This window comes from Embiotoca jacksoni, unplaced genomic scaffold (genome assembly GCF_022577435.1).
Source record: "Embiotoca jacksoni isolate LCO1_2020_lvr unplaced genomic scaffold, fEmbJac1.0.p SCAF_21, whole genome shotgun sequence".
Taxonomy (NCBI): Eukaryota; Metazoa; Chordata; class Actinopteri; family Embiotocidae; genus Embiotoca; species Embiotoca jacksoni.
This window is the reverse complement of record NW_027185352.1, coordinates 7,776,230-7,793,729: the sequence shown is the minus strand read 5'-3', so window position 1 is coordinate 7,793,729 and position 17,500 is coordinate 7,776,230. Positions and strand designations below refer to the sequence as shown.

The following is a 17,500-nucleotide window of genomic DNA, read 5'->3' as shown; positions in this document are numbered from 1 at the left end:
AACACGAAAAGCAAACAGATCATCCTCAGGCCACATAAAACGTGGAGTCCCCATTGCACCTGTAGACAAACACACACACACACACACACACAGCTGTGAAGTGATGTTTATTTGTCCCCGTCTGTCACTTCCTCTCACCTCTTCATCACACCGTCTTTCTCAAACCAATATTATTTATTTATTGAGTGTCTATTCCCTGTCTTGAGTCTTCTCCCTCCAACGCCCCAAAACATTTTCAGTGATACCCCACAGGAAAGACGAGCACACACCGACGTGATGAAAAGTCCAACTGAAACATTGTGAGATGGTGTGTAAGGGGAACTGGACGACCTTGGTGGACTTGGGATAATGTTCCAATGAATATCAAAATGACAAAGGAAACGATGTTTTCCTTAATGACCTGAGTTTACGATCTAAAATACTCACGCCCAACTTGACAAGCCTTTAAATGCTTAATGTGTTTCTACTGGATGACTGGAATCAAATTACATTGTCTCTTTGGGTACCTTAAAAAACAGATCCCGCCAACACAGGCCGCTGAACTGTGTAATAGATGCTTGTTTTTAGTTTAAAATCTCTACAAAGTTCCTAAAGAAACAGTATTATTGACTGGGGTAACCGTCAGAGTACGAACAGAGGATCTGACTTTCCATCATGGGTGCTGCACTATTTGTGTGTGACAGAGTTCACAGCTATCCTAAACTTTGAATCTGAACTGGTGCCAGAAGTTTACCAAACTTCAATCATTCATCCACAAAGGATTTCCAACCCCACGACTTGTCGACGCTTCAATCTTCACGAAGGTCCTTCCTAAAAGTCACTCGCCAAACGTGGGGCTCAAACCCACGACCCTGAGATTAAGAGTCTCATGCTCTACCGACTGAGCTAGCCGGGCTATTCAGATATACTGAAGGGTCACATTTCATTCAGTGCAACCACATGCAGGGTTTTCATATATAACTTATTTTGTTCTGAATCCCTGAAAGCACTGCACTGATCAATACACCGCAGGTGCACAAAGCTGGATTGGGAAACCCTGGTTTAAATTGGGGTTTTTTACCTTCGAGGTCTCGGGCTACTCCAAAACACAGTCCTTGGATTAAGAGTCTCAGGGTGTACTGACTGAGCTCGCCGGGTTGGGTACAAGTACTTCAGGTTAAAGAAGTCCAACTGTAAATCAAAGCATCTTATCGACCTGCTTCCCTTTCATTCTCCTTGCTTTGCTCCATGTTTTCTCTGAATCAGCAATGTCTTTGTCTTTGGGTTTTGAGGGATGTCTACATTACAAAAGATTAAAAAAAAAAAATAGAACAAATTTTGCCTTCTAAATTTGTACAGAAAAGGACTCGGGGACGAGGAAAGAGAGAAACAACGGAGGAGAGAGTTAAGAGGAGGATAAGCTGTGTCGAGAGGGCACGTGATTTCTGATCTCTCCAGCATTTTCTGTCCAAATCTCACCGCACACTTCATCTGTCTTTGTCCCATCCTCTATTCCTCTTCATCTTGGAGCTTTCTGTATCTAAATAATCCGTAGTTCCTCCCTTCCTGTCTTTATCCCTCAGCTCTCTCAAACACGGTGCTTCCTATGATTAAGAATCTCTACCTAAGTGCCTAACTGCTCATTTGTCTCTCTTCCTCCCTCTTTTTTTTTTAATGATCTGAGCTTATTTTACGTTGATTTAAAAGTCAGTCCTTTCTTCTGTTGCACAGTATTTTATTTTCTCCTCACTCTCTCTCCCCCTTGACCTTTGAGCTCCTTAACAGGCTCTTGTATCCGTGACTAATTCTCTCTCACGATCTTTTCCTCCCTCCACTCAGCCAACATATCCTCATTTCCTCGACATGTCCTTCTTCTCATTGTTGTCGGCCTGGTTCGTTAGTTTCTTTTGTCTTTTTAGTTCATTTTGTCCAATTTTTTTTTACCATGTTTTTGCTTTCTTTAATGGTCGTTTTTTCCCCGTTTCCATTTTGTCAAGGGGCAAGCAAAAAGGTCCAAAACTGCTCCTGATGCACAGAAACGGAGCGTCGCACCATGACATGTATGGAGCGGGGCCACGCTGTGAACCTCATGAGCATATATTTCATGTTTCATCTCTTGATCAACATCAGCACCTGAGTTACAGATGTTTCTGTGATCTTTGGCGACAGACGTGCATTTCGCCGTGGACCTGCAACTTGAGCGGAGAGCGCTGATTCAATTTCGCCTACAAATTTTGACAGAAGAGAGAGAAGTCACAGGGAGCGACGATAAGTGTTGTGGCAGGCGAGTAACTCGTGCATTTTCAACACACTGTGAGCGGGCATGTTGTCACGTTGGAAAACCAAAGTGCAAGTTCGTTAGTGCACCGAGGTTTTCTGTCCTCTCTTCAGTAAAACCCTGTTGAATGAAATGATGGACCGTCCAGAGAACAAAGCGCCTGAAAAAAAAACAGAAAATGATTTTGAGACAAAAAAGAAGGAGACAGAGAGAAAGAAGAGAAGAAAGAAAAGGTAAAGTCCTCATTTTCCTGTCTGGCCTTTCTTTACATCTTCCGTCTTTACTCTAATTGTCAGGAATGCTGACCTCAGCTCACTGGTGTCTGTGCCAATTCCCTTTTTCTCACTTAATCTAATCGTCACGCCATTATTTCACTCCTCTTCCCTCACACTTCCCCTCTTCTTCTTCTTCTTCACCCCCCCTCCACCATCCATCCTTTGTGCAGGCCTGCAGTAACCTGCTGACAATGGACAGAGTGAGAAACAAATGAACACGGAGGGATGTGGGAGGGGGGGAAGGGGGACTGCTGAGTTATGCTTTGAGGAAAATGATTTCATTGTGATAAGGCTCGGGGGAACATTAGATTAGATTATTGTTTCGCCTTTTCTCTCCGGTGGCGAAAGAGGAACCTTTGTAGATATCTGCGCAATTATCGAAAGTGCAAAGTTGCTGAGTCATGGTTGGCACGAGAAGTATTTCATCGTGATAAGAAATTGAATAATTTCTCCATTATTTCTCTATCAAGAAAAATAACTTCTTAATAAATGGAAAATTGTAAGCGATAATGAAACATGTCTGAGTGGAGAGCTGTGGGGAATTCTTTCATTGTGATCGGTCTCCGTGGGGTAATAAATTTAATTAAATCCACATTTTTTCACTTGCAAGTAACAAGAGATGTCATGATAATTACAAACAAGTAATGACGAACAGTTAAGTGCAAAAAGAAAGCGAAAAGAAAAATTCCTGTGACTGACCTCTACAGAGGAACATAAAGAAATTGTGGCATCTGCCATTTAACTTCGGACTGTTACAGGTTGGGACAAAAAAATAACACTTAGGCAGAAATGTAGAAAACACCATACCATCATTTTAGAGAGGCTTCCAAACGCACTAATATGAAGAGCCACAGTCTTAAAAATGTCCATATCAGAGCCACCCAGGTGTGGAGCCACACATACATCCCTAATGTGTAAATGTTAAACACATGTGTCTCCGGCAGGGACAGATGGTGGTATATTCCTCACCTCTCCCTTCTCCTTTCACTTGTTCCATTTCATAAAGTATTACAATCACTCTTTCTTTGCTTTTCTCACACTCTTCACCACAACTTCTCTCGCTCCTCTCTCTCTCTCTCTCTCTCTCTCTCTCTCTCTCTCTCTCTCTCTCTCTCTCTCTCTCTCTCTCTCTCTCTCTCTCGCTTGTCTCTGACTCTCCATAATAGTGCGGAAGAAAATAAAACGTGGAGGCTGTGAGAAAGATCGGGGAGAAGAGAGTGAAGAGAGGTGAGGTCACCTTGATCTACAGCCTCCTGCCGTGGAGTTGGTCAAAGGCCAAAAGACAGGAAACGCTTTCAGGGACACAGATATTCTTCAGCCCACACCGGTGTGTTTTTATGTATGCGGAGTACGAACCGCAAATACAAATCTTCTTTCACTTGTATTCATTGATTTATTAGTGTGTCCTGACTGAACGTGGTTATCATGGCATGTCATTAAAGTGCAACATAATTTACATGAACTGATGCAGAGAAACGGTTTCTTTCTATAAAGTCTCATGAAATCAAGCGGCGACCAACAGTGACGTCACCCGTTGGTTTGTGAACGGCCGTCATGAAGTTCGGATTTTTGGGGGATTTGGGCGACCTGGGGGGGGGGGAGTGAGCGGTGGATGTGGCTCGATCTGATTGGAAACCAAATGATGCTATGCACCGCCCACCTACAGCAGAAACCTGACTGCACTGCAGGCCTGTCAATCAAAGAGACACACCCCCCCAAAAAACATGTTTTTGAAGCTTATTTTATAACTAATGATGGGATTATTTTCATGGACCGCCATAAAACTAATAAAAAGGAGTGACTTTGACTTGTATTGACTTTGTATTTCATGAGAGAAGTTGAATGGGAGTCGAGGGAGCCTTTTTGGAGCTGACCTCTAGCAGCGCTCGGTGGTATTGCAGCTTAAAACACTTCAACATTGGTCTCATTTTTCAGACCCGAAAGCTACGTCCACTTTTAACAACAGTCTGGGGATGAAATGCAAAGATTTAACAGAGCTTTTTAAGTGTTTGATAAAGATATTGAGGTTTTCTCTGACTGAAAAGACATGACATGGTTTGAAGAAGTCCAATTCTTTATGTCTGTAACAACATCGGCCAACAAACAGACATACAATACTTAAACTTTGTTGATTCAATTGCAGCCGTCTCTTCTCATTGCATTTGCAATAATGACATGATTCTCTACATAAATTAATGTCAATTTATGTTGCTGTATGAACGGTGATTCTACTCTTCCACAGTACCAATTGGTAATCAATCGGGCTTATTATGCACTTTAACCTGAACTTCTGACTTTAACCTGCTCTTTAGCACGGTACCACAGCTGTGCAGCAAAGGTCACCGCGGTGTTTGAACCCAAATTCAGACCAGACGCGATGCAGCAGTTAACCAGTTGATCGAGCAAGTAACTCTGACCTCTGATCAGCTGACAAGAGGTGGTCTTTCAAAAACAAGTCCAAAAACTGTGGCGTGGACTGTTTGTAACACAAGTCTACCATATTAACGATACAACAAAGCAATGATAGGACTAAATGCACTACTTCCTGTTTACGCCCACTATATTTGGCCTTATAACAAACAGGCTGTTTCAGGCACCGAGTAAACCAAAAATAATGTGGTATCATTGTAGAGGGCATCAAAACTAACTGAAAGACTTTTCCCAGATGTAAGTGTTGTAGTTGCTGCTCGATGGACTTCTTCAGCAAGTTTTGGCTTTTTGGGTTTTGTTTATTTAGTGACGTTTTTTTTTTAAGTTTGGAAAATTTTACACAGATATCCTAATAATAATGGTAAGAAATAATGTAAAACTGCATATTTTTAACTGAAATATATGACAATTTCTTGGTGGAAAACCCCTAAATTCAGGGTAAAACACTGAAATCATTCAGTTGGTTACTGATTTACTCTCACTTTTAATTTTTAATTGTTTATACCGCTCTGTCTCTGTGTACAGTATACCGCTCCAAAACAAATATTACACAAGCCTCAGTTTACTTGATGGCAACACTAAAACACACACGCACACACACACACGCACGCACGCACGCACGCACGCACGCACGCACACACACACACAAAAGCCGAAGGAAGTCTCGGCTATGATCCATCACTGAAGAACAGAAAATTATGACACTACAGAGAGAACGAGAGAGAGTGAGAGAGAGAGAGGCTGAGAGTGGTGCAAAACTGCTCACACCCTTGCAAACACACACACACACACACACACACACACACACACACACACACACACACACACACACACACACACACACACACACACACACACACGGAGACTCATAGCAGCAGACAGTGGAGTCTCCGTGTTGTCAGTAACCACCTCCGAGACCCTGAGGTGTCATAAATGACTTCAAATACAACGGGGCGAGACGAGAAGGAGGGATGAGGAGGGAAGAGAGAGGAGAGTGATGCTTGTTACAATGACTTCATTCGACACATCTACTCACTAACACACCCGCTTCTCTCTTAAACATCAACTCAAACACTCTTTGCCGCATAGATTTTCCTTTTTCCTGCGCGTATAAAAGCCTATCTCACTGAATCCTTTAGAGCTCGTTCCATCCATTAAGTGGATTTTTGGCAATATTGAATAACTGCATATCTTTTGCCACAAAAGCCTCGTTACGTATCTGTTCGAGTGGTTTTCTGGACGAAAATTCCATTATCATCATCAAACAGCAGTTTAGTTTGAATCAGGGGAAATGAAAGTGGATATGAAAGTCTCCAATCTCCCCTTGGTTGTGACTGATTGTGTCTTTGTTTGTGTTTGGTGAACATGAGACTGTTCATAACGCATATGCAGAAATCAAACTATACGTAGCTGTGTGGATTAGAAGTTTAACCATAATTCATAGTGTGTAAGTACAACAAGTTGGTAACAATACAAACGACTGCAAATGCAGAAATGAATAGACGTGTGCACATGATACGTCTGTAGGGTCGTTTCTCTCTGATGTAGATGAGCATCCAGTTTGTATAATTTCAGAAGGAAAGACTGTTTAAAATAGAGAAGAATTGGTGGTTTGGAGAGTGTCAAAGAAAACAAAGATGAGAGAGGTGAAAGGGAATGTAGAATAATTGGAATACATCCAGAAAGAAGATGAGAGGAGGCAAAGAGAAAAAGAAAAAGCTGCCCTGTGGAGTAATTCCCCCATTCATTCTATTTCTATTATTATTCAATTATTTCCATGTACAATTCAACAATCCTGCATTTTATTTTATTTTTAGTTCCTTCTTTGTATTAATTCAAACCCCTGTACATCAAATTCACTGTATTTCTGCTCTGAATCCCTGCTAGTATCCTCATGCACAGCAGTTTTCACAATATTGATTTGATTCCTCAAATCCAATCAATTTTAGAACATGAGTCTAGAACTCTTGACCAAGGCGATAAGACACACTTTCTTCTTTCTATATTTAGAGGAGGTTTCTTGAGAGGTCAGCGGTTACCATCTAAAACTCCATTGCCCAAGATGGGGCTCGAACCCACGACCCTGAGATTAACGCTGTATTCAGACTGCAGGCAAATCAGATTTTGTTTTCTCAAATCAGATCTTTAGGACTGACTTGCTATTTGCAAGTAAACAGATCGGATTTGATGTGTCCAGACATCACCAACTTATCTGCATGGGTTGCTATGGTAACAACGTATGTGCAGCTGCACTGGTGACGCAACTTCCTAACCTGGTAGCTGCCGGAAGTGGCAGCGGACAGTCATTTTCGGCTTTTGTTCGTGGACTGTTGTTGTCGTTGTCCTCCACATCCCAAAATCGACAATTTCCGATAGCGCTCCGCTCGCGGTAGCATAGATTCTGCTCACTCTGTCGCTCTGAAAATGACGTTGTCACCATGTGTCACGTTGTGAATGATCAGATTCAAACAAGTCTACCTGCTCGCCTTCGACTCAGCTCATCAAAGACACAAACCATCATTTTTAGACCGTAACTAGTTCCAAAACAGAAACACTCAGCCATGACATTGACTTCTGATCGTGCTCCTAATTTGCCTTCAAGCACATAAAAAACAACACGTGGACATGTTAATAACGTTAAAAACTCTGTTGGAGGGTGTTTTTAGGGCAGTGTGCCACATTACTTTATACTAATAGTCCCTTGCGGCGGTCATCCACTGCCACACTGCACCAAATAAACACATGAATGGGGAGTCGAGTTCATAAAAGTATAACCACATATGGACAGGTGAAGAGAAGTACAGAGAGGAGGACCAGTGAAGAAGAAATCCACCAAACTCCCAGAAGACTCACCCACTCAGGGTTTGGTTATTTCACTGGACCCACGAGAACCTTAACTGTGTGAGTGAGTGTGAGTGTGTGTCTCTGAGGGTGCATGTGTGTGTGTGAATAGACCTCTGTGTGAAACCACAGAGGTATTTGGTCATGTTTATAACCTTGTTTTTGGCCTGGGTGAGTGTACATATCTCTGTGTGTGACTGTTAAAGTCTACCCACACCAGTGAAGTGATGTGTGATGGTTTGTATGCGTTGGTGTGTGTATCAGCGAACAGAAGATTTACATAAATAGAAAATTCATAAAGTGTGGCCACCAGAGACTTCTTGAAGATCACAACTCTGTGTGTGTGTGTGTGTGTGTGTGTGTGTGTGTGTGTGTGTGTGTGTGTGTGTGTGTGTGTGTGTGTGTGTGTGCGTGGTGAGTGTAGGAGGGGTAGGTTAATCCTAAATTTACCCTTGGCGGTTTGAAGTCCTGCGGTCACATCTGGACTCGGTTTCTCTCTGCCTCTCTTGTTTTCGTTGCTCTCCTCATCACCGTCACCTCACCTGCTTTTATTTGCCTCTTTCCAAATTTGGTTCCTTCATTCCTCACTTCGCCTCTATCACTATTTTGTGTGTGTACATCGCTTTACCATCCTCCCTTGTCATTCGCCATCTGCACTCCCCTCGTTCCTTATTTAAATAACCAATCAGAGAGCTGTCCTGCGTTGTCCTTGAAGGCCAATGTTTGGGTGTCGGTGTGTTGAGTCCTACCTGCTGTTTGAGCTGCTGGACCAGACTGTCCTTCTCCCTCTTCAGAGCTGCCACCTCTTCCTGGGTTTTCTTCTTCTTGGACGAGGAGAGCTCCAGCAAGGCGATGTTGGCGTCTTTCTCACTGATAGCTGCCAGAAGTGCTTCTTGCCTGTGAAGAGAACAATCACACGTTAAAGTAAGCTGGTTTATCTATCAATACTTTCGTTATTTTTACGAACTACTTTGATCGAAATGAAGTGGCACCAAAAGACACTAAAAAGGTTGGTTGACAAAAATGACAACAAACACATTTTTCATATTTAATCTAGTAGTATCTAAGCATAAAGGTACTTAGAGGAAGGTGTCTCTTGATGCTTTCCAAATGATGAGAGTTCTGCCTCCAGTCCAACACAATGGAGGTGAATACAATTATGCTACTGGTGCAAACAGCCCTGAAAATATCTGTAGGTTATTAAGAGTAAGAGGGACTCAAGATTGTCCCGCAAATGTAATTTCATAACTTTATTTACACCACAGAACATTCCAGTCACTTCTCTTGTTTTGTTGGGTGGATGTAGAAAGTGAAGAAATGGATGATCCTAAAAATCTGAACGAATAAAACCACAACTATCTGCATGGCTAGATACCAATTTGGGTGAACCAACCCTTTCATTTCATGGTGAACCCCATGGCATGTCAACAAGTAGAGGGAACTCCTCTTAACTGGAGCGCCACAATCTGATTTAAGAGGATAAAATTGGTGTAGCATAAAGCCAAAGGAGCTTGCTGATGGTGATTATGACACAAAGCTTGTAATCAAGATGTTGCCAGTACGTTTATGGTGGCGACCTTTAGCACATATTTTGCTCCTCTTATTTTTCTATCTCTCTACCCACAAAAAGGCACAAGTAGCTTCTGCTTTGATCTTTCTGCAGGAGCAATTAGACAATCGAATACATGCCAATTAAAAAAGTTTGCTAGTTCTAATTTCGGCCGCTTGTAGCTGAGTTTCCTCCGTAGGGTGGCCGGGCTCAGCCTTAGAGATCGGGCAAGGAGCTCGGACATCAGGAGGGAACTTGGAGTAGAGGCGCTACTCCTTCGCGTCGAAAGGAGTCAGCTGAGGTGGTTCGGGCATCTGATCAGGATGCCTCATGGGCGCCTCCCTCTGGAGGTTTTCCGGGCACGCCCAACTGGCAGGAGACCCCGGGGAAGACCCAGGACACGCTGGAGGGATTATATCTCCCGGCTGGCCTGGGAACGCCTCGGGATCCCCCAGGATGAGCTGGAAAAGGTTGCGGGGGAGAGGGAAGTCTGGGTCAGCTTGCTTGGCCTGCTGCCATCGCGATCCGACCCCGGATAAGCGGAAGATGATGGATGGATGGATGGCTAGTTCTAATTTCAGCGACAGGGTATGACCTGGCAGAGAACCACTGGGTATTTCTAGGATGCGTCCTTTGTCGGACGGGTCCTTTCGAGTCAGGTCGTTCATGGGCTGCAAGACGGCTTTTAGAGTTGCACCCTTGCATAGGATAAAAGGTGCTTTAAGGAACCCGAGGACACATCTGATACATCTTTAAAAATTCTCTGAACGAAGAACTCTGTCCTTGGTAGAATTTTAGAAAATCGTAGACTTTGGAAAAGTCCTTCACAGGATTTGATGAGGTAAAACCTTAGAAACGCAGCTCCTTCAAAATTGAGAAACACCCAATATGTTGCATATGGGCACTTCAGCAGCGTTCATATGGTCAAACTGGTGACTTATAGCTAATAATTTATTGGAAGGTAGGGGACTCATGACCTCTGCCGTCAACAGGTACTGACAGCACCTATTTGATACTTGGTTAAGATTAATAATGAATGTATTTACTTTCTCCCTATAAGCATACACGCACACATATAAATGCCTCTCTCTCTGCTTCCATGCTACTCTCTAGTCTCTTTGTCTCCAGCCGTCCTGTCTCTCTCTATCTCCCTCCCCTGCCAGGATGGTTGGACAGATAGATATCATTCCTCGTGGTCGGGAGCAACAAGCCGCATCCCATCCGTCCCATCAGCCACAAAACGTGCTGAGTCGCTTCCAAGGACACCCAGGGATGAGAACTCTCAGAATTATGTCCGGTTTCAGAGTGACTCTAAATCACCACAGTTTTTCCACCATCCCACAAGGCTCAAAGTTTGGCCACACAATCACACATGCACGTAAACACATACAAAGGGTAAAACTAGCATTAAAAAAACACACATGTATAACCTCTTCTGAATCTTGTGTCTTATTATATTTCCGCAATCAGGTAATATACCAAATAAGATTTTCAAAAAGTTTCAAACTCGTCACTTTCTAGAGCACATTGTGAAATCAACTGTGAGATGAGAACATTTCGAAAATAAATGAGCAGAGGAGGGAATATTTCCCACATGTACCAGAAGACTGGCACGGATGAAGGTACACCAATGAGCCAAAACATTATGACCACTTATAAATGAAGCGAATAACATTATTTTGTCACTGTGGCACATGTCAAGGTCGGGGAAATATTAGACGGTAAGTGAAGATGGTTTTCGTAATGAAGACCTTCTGGAGTGCTCCTGGTCAGCAGTGCTGAACACCTTTCAACAGCGACAGGATGAGGAACTAACCATGAACCGGCGACATGGGGCTGAGAGACCAAACCAGTCAGATCCACGGCAGCTCCAACTTGTGTCAGATACCACAGGGCACCTGCAGAGGTCTTATAGTCTGTCTATTTTTAGCAGTATGTGAAAGGCCAACAGCACATCTGGCAGGGCTGCTCACGATGTTTTGGCTTATCGGCATATAGATGTATACGTACTGATATACAATTATCCATATGCACCCAGAGGTCCACACTGACGCACACAGAGGTGTATTTAATTTACATTCCCATTTTGTTAACTTTTTCTCTTTACTCAACACACAATTATACTCCTCCTCTGACACACGCACACACACACGCACACACACACACACACACACACACACACACACACACACACACACACGCGCGCAGATACAGCGGTATAGCGAGGAATGCAGTGATGAGAGCATCTAAATGAAGACGGATTATATGTTTGACTGTGTGAAGACCCACAGATTCTTCGGTCAACCTCAATGACCAAACTGTCAGTGTACAAATGTCCCATCATGCATCTGAACTGCAGCACTCCTGTCACGAGCAGGGCCTGAAGGAGCGGAGAGTCGGGGTGTGCAGATCTGATTCTCTGGGCAAATTGGTCTCTTGTCAGGCTTCTCAATGCTGATCAGGGAAAGACACTCTCGTTTGAAAAGATACCAATGACACACTTTAGTTTCATACTAATGCCAAAGTTATGTAGATAACTCACTGAATATAGATTATTTAAATGTTTAGTAACAGCAGCTACAAGAACGTTGAATGTCTGATATCAACCAATTGTTTTTGACATTTAAATCAGGACATATCTAATCAAAGAACCAAAAGCACAAAGTGTGCGACCCAGAATTTGAAACAAACTTTTGATACACGACAGTATGCGATACTGATTGATACCGAGTCTCATTAATGGTCATGATGCATTCATTTACTGCTAAGGCAGAGCAGCCTAATTTGTGGCCCAGTTTTGACCCACCTCAGTATTTCACAAGCTCATGCTTATTCTCCTTATTCTTAAGTGCTGTAAAATCCTAACAGGACTGAATACAGACTGTACATTTCGTGCAGGTAAAAAGTACATAATTTGAGTTTTATGTTAATGTGCAGCATAGTGTTGTCAATTTCCCTATTGAATCACATTGTTCTATGTCTTATCTATGAAGAAGTCCGGTATTGTCTTTCTGTCCTACTAATGCCAATGTGTTGTTAGTGTGTTTTACATTACCGACTTTAAGCTGCCAGTCAAGATCAGAGATCGAAGCACTGATACACTGACAAGACAATATTTAATAAAAAAAAAAGCAAGACAACTGTTTTGACAATCATTTCTGCAAAATAATACAATTACTATAACGCAGGTTAAAGAGTAGTGTTTTAATTATTGTCATTTTTTTTTCTTCACATTTTGAAATGTAAATCTTTTGTAATTTATTACATTTCATTGAAATGGAATTTCAGATAAATACACATATATTTTTGGCCCGCGGCCCTCCATCGAGATTCATGTTTGGTCCTTAATAGGAACACATTTGTGCCCCTCAGCTGTAAGGCGCTTGTACCATGATATCATAAAATCAAGAGGGAGAAGGATGTTTAACATCTATGAAGTTGGTCTTCTTCGACGAGTCCCGGGTTATTAGTTAGAAAAGGTCTGTTTCTTCCTCCGTGTGGGTCCCATCATACTTTCTATCCAAACATGAGCACAAGGACTTTTTCACTTCTTTCTTGCAACAGTGCAACAGTCTTTCCCTGCTTTTTCAGACAAACACCGGTACACACCCTCCGATTCACACACATGCAGAGAGGCTAATGGAACATTACTCTTGTTAAAGCTAACAGTGCGTCTCGTTTTATACCATATCTGAGAGTTACCTGCCAGCACAAGGCGGTTATAAACCCCCGGTGATAAAATGATATTTATTCCAGATGCGCTCGTCTCATTCTGGGGATCTCTGTGGCTCTCCCCTTCATCTCGGTCTGACACGCACACACTCTTAAAACACTCTGCTTGGCCCTCTGAGCTCACAAAGCTAAACACATGCTTACAACAAGTGCTGCTTGTGGCTACTGCTGTTGCTATATAATCATTAAAAACCTGTTTCAAGTGCAGCACTCTTTTTTTTTCGTAATCTTTAGATTATTCTACTGTCAGAGGGCACTTACAACATAGTGTGCTCGCAGCACTGCTGGCAATCTGTCCTCATCATTGGAAAATAACAAAGACAACGGAGCCAGCAGTGTGAGGGGGGAAAGGTTCCCAGTGGATCCGCAGCCTCAGATCTGTAACTCTCCTTTCAAGTCTTTCCTTTCTACAGCAAGATGAGGAACAAAGTCGGATAAAGGAAGGTCTACGAACAGTAACTAAAGAGAAAGAGCTTGTTAGAGAGGTTAGTTCTCTCATACTCCTTATTTTGGGAAAATCTTTTGTCTTAAAAGCTCTGCCAATTTTACACTATACGGTACATCTCAGAGGATGAGGGTGTATTTTCACACATTTAAAACATATTTAGAAGTCACTGTTATCTTGAGAGTCCAGGCATGTTTTCTGCTGTTAGCTTTACATGCAGACCACCAAAATCACTGTATCACTAAAACACATCCTTGTTATTTATTTCAATAAGGCCCCCCGCCCCCCGTGTTGTCACAGCTTGGGGCCCAAAAGACGGTGCTCCAGTGGAAAAAGCAGTAATTGCCTGGCAAAAAGCGCAGCCCCAAAAAAACCTTTGTTATAAGCAACGAAATGACGTCATCAAGTACGCTGGGTTGACGAGTCAAAGTGAGATGTCAGGCGTTTGTTACTAAATGTACTTCCAAAAAATGGCAGCTGTGGCAGAGCTCTAGGCTAAAGTGACACAAACAGTAGTAGCAACTCTCTGAATTTTCAAGAAAATGAAGCCAAATTCTGTCGTGGTTATTTACCAACATGGCATTGAACTCTGCTCAGATTGGGGGGAAGGTCAGTGCTGTTAATCTGCGAGTTTCGGTGCACAATATACGTCATATGGTGGTCAACGCCGACTGGTTAAAGGCTGCTCCGATACTTTCAAAATGAGCTGCAGGTCTGAACCGTTAGGATGCAACGACTGGAAACAATCCTCAATAGAGGGTAGCCGGACACATCTGTACTAATATTGTGATAACACCACCTTTACCCACCAACTCACGAGACAGGGCACACTACTTTCTTCTGCTAATGAACTTTGGCGCTAAATAGTGTTCCCGATCTTCCACGCTCAAATTAATTATATACATTTTTGTACCCATATTTTGCTGCTGCTGAAAATGTCCCTTTCTGTGCACCAGGATCCCCTGACTTCCCTGAGATAGTTACAGAAAACTGGAAACAGGCTGTAAAAAGGTTTCCCACAGGTAGTAAAGGTTGTGTGTAGTAAAGCAATTGTATATTCACGTGAATATTTCGCAGGTTATTCACAAATGAACAAGTTCCCATTTGAAGTTATATCGTCATCCCACCTCCCACTCACGCTCAGCTTCTGTCTCACCCACTCTCTCTATCAGTGTCTCTCACCCACTCTGCATTTCTCATCTCTTTCTCTTCACTTCCCCCCCGTCCGTCATCACTCCTACTATCTCTCCTCCTCTTCTCCCTCTCTGTCTGCACGGACGATGGGAGGAATTCTTTCCGTCGTCCGGGCGGTCGTGTGCCATGATGTCATCGCCGTGGCGACAAGGCAGACAGTAAGCAGATATACACAAACGCACCAGGCACCTGACCCCAACCCCAACACACACAGATATACACACACACACGCACACGCACACACACACACACACACACACTGGGGGGCTCTCTCCTTCCTAAAACCACTTAAGGCCCCTCACTTTATCAGAAACACTAATGCCTGGTCTTAGATCACTTGCATATTTCCACACACACACACACACACACACACACACACACACACACCCCGCAGCAGCTTCCCGTGTACACTACAGTATCTCTTTCATGCTCCTGCCCTTTACTGTAATCTACTATGTGTGTGTGTGTGTGTGCGTGCGTGCGTGCGTGCGTGCGTGCGTGTGTGTGTGTGTGTGTGTGTTCAAGTGAGAGCTGTACATGCGTACGAGCCTATAAGGATGTACTTATGTGTGTTTTGCGTGCGTGCATGTTCACAGGTTGTCTGTGTGTTCAAGGCTTTATTCTGCGCAAGTGGGGGGAGAGTGTGTGTGTGTGTGTGTGTGTGTGTGTGTGTGTGTGTGTGTGTGTGTGTGTGTGTGTGTGTGTGTGTGTGTGTGAAGTAGATTCAGTCCAGTGTGACATTGGCCAGTCTCCGTCTAAGACAAACACAGAGCTATTTTAGAAATAATCCCCTTTCTCTGCTCTCCGTTTCCGACTGAACAAAACAGCTCTCCGTTGTTTTCTGTGACACTGTCTGCTCTGGTTACACACAAGGCTGCTTGTAGGACACCAGAGTTTACTCTTTAACCCCCGTAGGACGTGGTGCATGTCAAGCTCGACCTGGTTTCTGAGAGGGGAGCCCCCCCCAACAACAAAAAAAAAAAACATGCCAGGCTTCAGGGGACCATATTCAAGACTGGTTAAGACACTTTTTAATGATGCCTAAACTTTGAGAAAGAGTTTTTACAAAACCTAGCCCGCCCTCTTTTGATCAGATTGAGGAAATGTGTGAGTCTTGACACAAGTCAAATCAGCGGATTCACTACGCTGGCGACAGGGGATTTAGAAAAATGTGGTAATTACACAGCATAATGACTCTAACCATCGGTGCTATGTGTTTTGGTTTTCTTTAAACAAAAGCAGACAGAACAAGTTCCAAAAACAGCAAAATAAAGCAAATCCGTCCCATTCGAGTCCCCATAAACTGAGCTGATATTTTGTTATTGTTTGAAATTACGCAGCAGCTAAAGGACATTGGGTCTGCCTTGATCGGAAGATCAAAGAACCTGCAAATCTATGAGAAATTACCAACAAAATGACAATTATGTGCTTTCATTTGACCAAAAGTGATCGGAATTTATTGAGTTTAGCCGCTAAAACAACAACAGATTAACAGAGCAGCAACAATCCGATCTAAAGATGTTCAGCAATATCAAGTTTATTTTGGTGTATAGTTAGCTGTGATTGAGCAGACCAAGCAATGATGTTGTAGAGTGGTCGGAGCAAAAATGCCGAGTTTTGAAGCTAATTACAGAGGCCATCCGCTGAGGAACAAGCGATCGTAATTGCAGAGCTGGTCGCTGTTTGGTTGGTTGGAGAGAGAAACTTTCAAACATCCAACCACAAATAAGCGGCACTTAAAAACTGGATTCAGTTCTAGCTAAGTAAGTCATCCTTCTGGAGCTCAAAGTCTCTCGGGATGATTAGCTTAAATTTAACAGAAAAATGTACAAGCGGCTACCAAAGGCTTTGTTCAGACTGCGGGTGAATCGGATTTGTTTCTCAAATCAGTTCTTTCGGACAGACTGTCTGCACTGGTATTTGCGAGTGAGCAGATCGGATTTGGTGTGTCCAGACGCCTATCTGCACGGGTTGCTGTGGTAACGACGTACAGGTAGCTACGCTGGTGACACGGCTTTCCGACGCGGACGCAAAGTGCCAGCAGACAATTTATTTCGGCGTTCGTCGACAGACTGTTGTTCTCGTTGACCTCTAAACCGCCAAAGTCTCCACTCTCCCGACAGCTCTGCTGGCGGTGGCGTAGAGTCTGCTCCTCTCCGTCACTCTGAAAATGAGGTCATCGTCGTGTGTCGCTCCGTGAGTGACGCAGGAAATCTATCTGAGCCAGCGGAGCGTCCGGACTGAGACACCTCGGTAGAAATCTGATTGGAAATGCATTTCAGACCACCTCCAGATGTGGTTTGGATCTGATTTGCAAAAATAGCATTTCATATGTTTTCACAAATCAATCTGGATGTGACAAAAAAATAGGATTTTGGCTGGCAGTTTGAACGAGGCCGGAGAGCCACAACGAACACGAGGGCAGGAGGAGTTAGGGATGTGGGTATCTGAAGACCACCTGAGGTCAGATCGGGCTCAGCTGGAAGATAAATTATATTTCATAGAGCGGGAGCAACACTGAGTCAAGATGAAGCAGTACAGTATATATTAAGCTCAGTGTTGAAGCTCGATGCACTTAGTATACAGAACGTCACGGATGATTAAGGCTTTTGCTTAAAAACTTCTGCCATACAAGGTGTCAAATTTTGCAATTCACGGTATGACTGACGGGTGATGATTTACTCATAATCGAGAATCCCCGTCCACCGCCTCTGCTCTGCTGTGTGTCAGAAATAAAAGGAGACGAAGGGAAGGAGAGAAACATCGGCTGGGATATT

General features: G+C 43.3%; 1 protein-coding gene and 1 non-coding gene across 9 annotated transcripts in view; both read right to left on the bottom strand.

The window, feature by feature from the left end:
• LOC138202571 (ELKS/Rab6-interacting/CAST family member 1-like) overlaps positions 1 to 17,500 on the bottom strand; it is a 130,596-nt gene that overhangs the window by 28,288 nt on the left and 84,808 nt on the right. For all 8 annotated transcript variants that reach the window (XR_011178651.1, XR_011178652.1, XR_011178653.1 and 5 more), the window contains one exon: positions 8,553 to 8,700. Coding sequence is in view for 5 of the 8 variants with exons in the window: in XM_069156702.1 (XP_069012803.1) it covers positions 8,553 to 8,700 (148 nt within the window). In the remaining 3 variants the exon portion in view is untranslated. The remainder of the gene's footprint in view (positions 1 to 8,552; positions 8,701 to 17,500) is intronic.
• On the bottom strand, positions 823 to 895 carry trnak-cuu (transfer RNA lysine (anticodon CUU)). The gene has a single exon. It is a non-coding gene; the product is annotated as a tRNA-Lys (tRNA).